The 7,994-nt window shown below is 35.0% G+C and overlaps 1 protein-coding gene across 1 annotated transcript; it reads left to right on the forward strand.

The window, feature by feature from the left end:
• Nucleotides 1-1,421: 1,421 nt before the first annotated feature.
• LOC114183184 (uncharacterized) lies at nucleotides 1,422-4,975 on the forward strand. The gene is made up of 2 exons (XM_028070107.2): nucleotides 1,422-1,736; nucleotides 4,492-4,975. The coding sequence occupies exons 1-2, from the start codon at nucleotides 1,505-1,507 to the stop codon at nucleotides 4,803-4,805; spliced, it is 546 nt and encodes a 181-aa protein (XP_027925908.1). The 5' UTR covers nucleotides 1,422-1,504; the 3' UTR covers nucleotides 4,806-4,975.
• The last annotated feature ends 3,019 nt before the right edge of the window (nucleotides 4,976-7,994 follow it).

Raw genomic sequence — 7,994 nt, forward strand, 5'->3', positions numbered from 1 at the left:
TCTTACATGTTTGTCACTATCACTGCACTTTGAAGGTTTCCTGCAAACCAGAAAAAGAAAGGTAAGGACACTATTTTAGAAATTTTAAAAAACAAATTGATGTCGGACCCCTCAAAACAAACATTAAAGGATGTTGAACCTAGGGCCAATAGACGTTAAAGGACGTTAGACTATCCTAGGTCTGACGTCAAATTCTAATTTGATGTTTGTTATGAAGATGTCCCACATCAATGTTGACAAAATATTTACAAAAATGTTACTGGCACCGCTAGGGATGTCAACGGGGCGGGTAGGGTACAGGTAGAGCTCCCTCGTATCTTACCCGCTGGATAAATATTTGTCTCGTACTCGTACCCATATCCGTCGGATATCCGTTATGCGGGTACCCATATAATTTTTTAATATCCAGTACGTATTTACAAAAAAATAAAAATAAATATTTAACAATATATTTTAATTGTAAATTCAAATAAAATATAATATATAACATTCATAAATTTTAAAAAAGTCCAAATAACCCATTTAAATTGTGTTGAATGACAGTTTACAAAGAAATAAATTATTTTTAAAACTAATTGATAAAAAAAAAAACTCATTCAAAATCAATATGTTAATATTTTAATCATTTTTTATTTTTTTTAATTTAAATTAGAGTATAGCGAATACGGGTATTCATGGGTACGGATACTATGATACCCGTATCCGCCCCCATTAATATGCGAATATTAAAAATACATATACAGTTATCCGTAGGTATCCATTTCCAATATTCATTTTCTATCCGTTGCGAGTTTTATACGCGAATACCCATGAGTACGAATTTTTTTGACATCCCTTATTACCGGATATATTTAACGTCGACTTTTGCTGTACCGGATGAGGTTATAAATAATGATACTTCATAAATTTATTACACTTATGAAAAACATTTGATGTCTTTCGATAGTCAATGTTTTCAATTTATCTCAATCATTAATTTTCTAATCCACTTACAATATTTTACCTTTTACATAATTTTATTCATTAATCATATAAATTAATATCCTTTAACGTGTATTTATGAATAAAAATTAATAAGTGTTAAATAATGCAAAAAAAACATCAAATATGTCATTAATTAGTTTTAATGACAATTACTTTAGAGATAATTATCAATTAATTGATAATTTTGTATAGGAAATTTTAAAAATTACTATAAATTATATTAAACGGCATAAAATAACTGAATTAATTCTAATTAATAATGAATGTTGATATTTCAAAACTTATTTAATTTTATGTATAATTGAGAAAAGTGGATGGTGTGTCGAAAACAAAACTAGGTGTAAGATGTAAACCAATGGGAGTGTGCCAGTGTCGCTTCAGTATCATCTCATCCACACAATAATAGTACCAATATCTTTCCAAAATAAAAGTAGAAATAATATTGGGAATTGTAACATAGTTCAACGCAACACTCTTTTGATTCCACAATTCTTCTTCTGGACCTGCGATTCTCGCAATCATGGCCACCGTGCAACTCCAATCCCTAACCCTCACTCGCTCCTCCACACTCCCTTCCCTCACCTCTCCACCGATTCCCGTCACCGCCCGCCGCAACTCCGCTGCGCTGCCGAGCTACTCTGGCCTCCGGCTCCGAGCCACCGTTGGAATTGTTTTTTCCACCCGCGCAGCCTCGAGAACCGCTCCTCGCGGCGGACGCATCGCTTGCGAGGCACAGAATACCACCGTCGAAGGTTAGGTTTCGATTTCGTTGCGAAGATTTGTTGTTTAGGTTCTGTGCGAGTTTTGTGATGTCGTTTTGATTTGTTAGATGTTTTTGTGAAATTTCCTTTGCGCTGTGCGGATGTGGAATATTAGAGTGATTGAATTATTCCAACGGTTATGCTAATTGTTTAGCCTTTGAGCATTTTGGTGAGTGAAGCTAAGAAAAAGTAGAACAGTTTGGTATTATTTATTTATTTATTTTCATTTGATATCTTCGTTTTTTTTGTATTCTGATTTTTCTTGGACGCCTAATATGTTGTAGATCTGGACTTCTAGTGATTTGGTTGTTTCTTACAGATTTGCATAGCTTGAAACGTTTCTTACATAATTATCTGTTTTGTGGTGAGAAAATGGAATAGCTGGAATTGTTTGAAGAATTTCTCCTTGTCTATACATGTACCTGTGTTTTATTACCTAACTATATCTCTATTGGCAAAAGGACTAATTTTACGGTGTTACCGTATCATGCTTGTAGTCATAGTTTAGTATCAGAACAGAAACTACATATTTGAAGTCACTCTCGCAGGCTTTTTCATTTTCTTCTGTAATGTTTCACATCGATCCATCATGTAATGTAAGGTTAAATATATGCATGAAATAATCAATTCCTTCCCTCTCGGTGAAGTCTCTAGTCACCAATCTTGCCTTGAATCTTTTCTAATCAATTTCTAGATTTTTATTTTTTTTTGTTTGCAAATGCATTTACAACTGACCAGCCCAGAGCCAACAAATCTATGAACCAAATTTTTGGCATTGTTCAAACGAGGGGATTCATCTCCTCCTTACATGCTAGAGTAGGCAATATACTTAAGGGTTCATCGTGTAGAACATCACTAACAACTACCAAGAAGAATGCAATAAGCTTTGCATATTCATACCTTTTTCGAAGCTTTGATGGTTCTTCATGTTCTACGACTGACAATACTATAATTATCATTAGCTTGTTGGTCTTCATTGTGTCCTACCTACCTTCTTCTACGAGGTCATCTAATTCATCCTTCTGTAGAGAGTCAGACGCCATGTCAATCTCTACCCCAACATTTTCCTTCTTATTATCATGATTAATCCAAGACTCACATTCTGAAACTTTTTACTTAGAAGTCATTTTAAAATTTATGTCTATACACATTCTCTATATCATAGAAACATGCTTTTAAAAACACATGCTTCTAGCTTTGCTTGCCTTATGTGAGCATAGGCAACAAAGCCAAATATTCTCAGATTATCAAGGTTGGGGGAATGCTTTTGATTAGATTTCCTCAATAGGTAATAGTAACAACTTAAGTCTAAAACACCTTGGCAACTCCAATTGGGATCTCCACCGGGCACTTCCAGCTTTTGAAGTTTTCAAATGTTTCATCTTTAGTCTTATGAGGGCAGACCCACCTTGATATGTTGTTTGGACCTAGTAGGCCATCTTTGTATCAATTATTTTAGGACCTAGTAGTTCTGCTGACGCTGCTGACTCCAAGTTCTTTTTTTTTTCCAAATTCTATTTTATTCAATTCCACCCACATCTTTTTGTGGTGTTTTGATTTGATTTATTGTTATTTGAATTTCTAGACATGATATTATTATTAATTATGGTTGTCTTTCATTATTGTTGAATTACAATTTTATTTCTGCGTATTTCTTTTGTCATAATGTATTGTATTTCTTTCTCTTTTGTTTTTTCTGCCATGCTTCCACCATAATCCATTATAGCTTTCCATATATTTTCGTAGAAGATTTTTGGGGTCCTGGATAATTTATGTCATTCGATGTCCATAACATTGGTGAAGTTTATATGGACTGCAATTGCATGGATTTATGAAGTTTGTTCAAATTGATGAGACGGAACTTCTTGATCTATAATGGTTAATCCTTGGAAGAGAGAAACAAAGAAGCTGTTTTAGAATATTAGAGTCAATTCGCAGTAATAGAGAAATTTAATATCAGATATGGTCTAATTCCAATCTTCAGATAAGATTTATTTCTTGTCTTGTAAGAAGATGAGATTATAGCTCTTATGTTCCCTTTTGGGTTTGTTCTTGTGCTCGATTTGGCAATGGTTATGGTGTTAGATTTTACGACCATTGAGATAATTGTAAGAGAACGAAACTTTGTCGTGAAAGTGGTTTAGCTTTTTTCAGACAAAATTGGGTTTGAAGCTTTCTACTGTTATAAGGATTTTAGCATTAAGGGTTGATGGCCTGATGGAACACCAACTAGTCTTTTTGTTGGTACGATGTCATTGAAGTGACATTTTACAGGCCTTTGACTGCTATCTTTTTTGTGTTTTTGCTTTTGCTTTGTTTGGAGGAGCTTACTTTGAAGATTTACTTTTTGGTAGTGTTGAAACAAGACTCCTTCACTGCTTTCGTTTTTTTGTGTTTTTGCTTTTGCTTTGTTTGTAGGAGCTTACTTTGAAGCTTTACTTTTTGGTAGTGTTGAAACAAGCTCCAATCAGAAGAAAAAAAAAAATTGCAGTTTTTTTTTTCTTTTTCTTTGCCATACAATCTAGAAATATGTTTTCAAATTTTTAGTAGTATTTTTTCATTTTGCCTGCTTGTACTTCATTTGGCTGGTATGGGCATGTTTTACATTTTAGCATCACCACTCGTCATTGTATATGAGAAGCACGTGGATCGTAATTATCTGCTGCCTTACATTTCCAGAGTATTGTTGCATGTCCTAGTAAAATACTTGCTAAAGTGAAACACTTTGTATCATTGAATATTGCAGTGACTGCTATTACTGATGGAAATTGGCAATCACTTGTGCTTGAAGCCGATACTCCTGTTCTGGTTGAATTCTGGGCTCCATGGTGCGGTCCCTGCCGAATGATCCACCCGATAATCGATGAACTGGCGAAGGAATATGTTGGTAAGCTGAAGTGTTACAAACTCAATACTGATGAGAGCCCTTCAACTGCCAGCCGTTATGGGATTCGAAGTATTCCCACTGTCATTATTTTCAAGAATGGTGAGAAGAAAGATACAGTTATTGGAGCTGTCCCCAAGACAACATTGACCTCTAGCATAGAAAAATTCCTGTGAGCAAATGAAAGTAAAGCTATTTTTCTCGTTAGCTTCCTCTCATCTAAGCCAAATATCAGGTTGGGATTATTTGTTTCTTAAATAACCATTTGTGGTCCTGTATAGTTATGGATGCAAACCATATTTTCTGATTTCTTTAGATAATTATAGTTAACAATGTGTTGCGTAAATTTGCCATCTATTATAGCTCAAATTAAATCTATTTTGCATCTAGGCTCCCTGTTTCTTCAGTTCTTAACCGTTCATATTAGTGGCTGAAGATTATGTGGTCACGTGGGGTTACGAAACAAATTCTCATTAAAATGTAGTTGAAAATAAAAATCTTATCAAAATAAGTAATTGAATGTTTTATGTCTATACCATAATTTAAAAATGTCGTGTGGTGTGATAATGCTCAAGTAAATTCCTTTAAGGATCTATCTGCTCATATGATTGACTTTACAATTGTTTCTCTGATTGATGGATGTGTTCACGAGTAAAACCTTTTTGATGCATAATCTCTAAAGCTCGCACCAATACATGGTTAATGGAAGTTCAATAGTAACATCCACATAAGCAGTACCATCATTGGTGGTAGTTCCTTCCGTCTAGGTTGGGACTGAATAAAATTGTATTTTCTCCAAAGTGAAGTATGAAATCTATTTCATTCATGAGATACTTTGTAAATGGATGTGCCATGAGAGACCAAATGTTGCTTGGAGTGGGTGGTTAAACATTCTTGTCTCAACCAAGGTTGTGGTACAGATCACCCTTTGGGTGTGAAGTCAACACTTAGGAGCACATGACCCTTTTGTAGGTGGACTTAATACGAAGAGGAATTAATCAAAACCATTAGTCTAGGTTAGGTACGAAGAAAGTGGCACGAGGGTATGTTGCGCTAGCGAGTGCTTGAAAATGAGAGAAAATATAGAAATTGAGAAGGAAGTTAAAAAGGTGGTAAGCGAAAACTCTTTTGGTGCTTCAATACTAAACTATATTTAAATTTCTTTTGATTTGGGGTATGTTGGGTAAAGAGAAAAGAAATAGAGGAATAAGGAATTTAAGTTAGAGCAGCAATATTTCTATATAAGAATTTATTTTCTTTTCGGGAATCTCAGGCGGGTCTAATTATTTTTTCAAGCACTACTTCAATAGAGATGATATTTTGAATACCGTTTTCTCATACTCCATTTTAATCTACTGGGTTAGCAATTCGCGTGTGACTCTTCATTTTGCATTTTGGTTTTGTTTGTTGATTTATGTGAAATATGGGTAAAGCATAAAACATAGCTTCACTTGTGTTACTCTCGCCCCTTTCAACTTATCTTACTCTTGCTTGTCTTGTTAATGGGTTTTTCTTTGTCACCGAAAGTAAAAACTCCCTGGCCACTGCTGAGGACAACAGGGTAATATAAATCACGGGTATCATTCAAAATCTCGTAATTTTTGGTGGGGTGGTGGTTATTTTGGCGATGTAACTGTTCACTTGGGATTGGAACCAAAGGGATACACTTGGGCATCGTCTGAGAACAAGATTGAGAACATTACCAGACGTCTACGAGAGGGAGAGGGGAAGAAGAGAATAGAAAAGAAGTAGAAGAGGGAGCAACTGAGCAACTGTTACTAAACACAACAATATCATGACCAAACACTAATTTACAACACTCCAATGAAGACTCCATTAAATTTATTTCTGTGCAACTCAGCCCAATCAACATACATTATATCAAGAACAAGAAATATGGGAGATTGCCAATTTCGTGTCTTTCACCATAATAGAACATATAATGGTCTCCAACTTGATTCTTAGATCCATTAACAAGACAAGTGAGAGCAGAGCGAGAGAAACATATTGTCAAAGACAACTCCCTTAAATTCATTTTTGTGCAACTCAGCCCAATCAACATACCTTATATCAAGAACAGGAAATATGGGAGATTGCCAATTTCGTGTCTTTCACCATAATAGAACATATAATGGTCTCCAACTTGATTCTTAGATCCATTAACAAGACAAGTGAGAGCAGAGAGAGAGAAACACATTGTCAAAGATAACTCCCTTAAATTCATTTCTGTGCAACTCAGCCCAATCAACATACCTTATATCAAGAAAAATATGGGAGATTGCCAATTTCGTGTCTTTCACCATAATAGAACATATAATGGTCTCCAACTTGATTCTTAGATCCATTAACAAGACAAGTGAGAGCAGAGCGAGAGAAACACACACACACATACACACACACAACATGTGATAGCAACCAATAAAAAACGCTCTAACTCGATCATTTGGATACATATAATGAAATCAGATTCACTGGTTGCTTGTACTTGTGGTGACCTCTACTGCTCTCAGAGCCATTGTCAATGAGTTTCATCCTATCACACACAAGGTTAGCCCATGATCATCTAAGGCCATTATCTTGTCAAAGACTAGGACCTTCTACTACTCTCACCACATGAACCAGTCTACTCTATGAGTCTGACTAATTCATTAGAGTGTCAGGATGCAACCTTGCTTGAATCCTTAAGTAATTACACACACTACTTTATCACTAAAAGGGATTTGTCCATGAAATTCTCACACCAACTCCACATGTTATCTCAAAACACTATCATCTCATGTCAATAATATGAAATACAATTCAGAATACCACAACATACATGCAAACCTCATACATCATACTCATACTCTTGAGTAGTAAAACAACCAATCATAGAAGAAATCACATAATGAAACACTTCCCTACACCAGTCTCCCTAAAGCTAGAAGCCTTCACTTAAGCAACAGAAGTTATCTCGCTTAAGCTAGGCTTTCTCGCTTGGGTGAGAGCTTGAGCAATGGCCATTGTGAGATTCTGTGAGTTCTCACTTAAGCGAAACCTTCTCGCTTGAGCGAGATTACTCTTGGCTCAAGTATGATTCTGTTATTGTAATTTGAAATAAAGAATTATCTAGAAGTTTCTTAGTTTTCCTAAGTAAGGTCTAGAAATTCTAGAATGGCTTAATTAATGAAGGTTGTAGAAAATTCCATAATTGAGCATTAATTAGATAAGCTCCTAGAAATGAGTTTAGATCTCTCCATTAGCTTTTATAAATACCTCGTTGTACTTGGCATTTTCAATCAAGGAAATTTGAGTTCTCTTTTCTAATTATCACCTTTTCCTCTAACAAAGTGGTATCAGAGCTAGATTTGATCTAGAGAGTTAAG

This window comes from Vigna unguiculata, chromosome 5 (genome assembly GCF_037176805.1).
Source record: "Vigna unguiculata cultivar grain cowpea cultivar isolate G323 ecotype 2 chromosome 5, ASM3717680v1, whole genome shotgun sequence".
In the NCBI taxonomy this organism is placed as follows: Eukaryota; Viridiplantae; Streptophyta; class Magnoliopsida; order Fabales; family Fabaceae; genus Vigna; species Vigna unguiculata.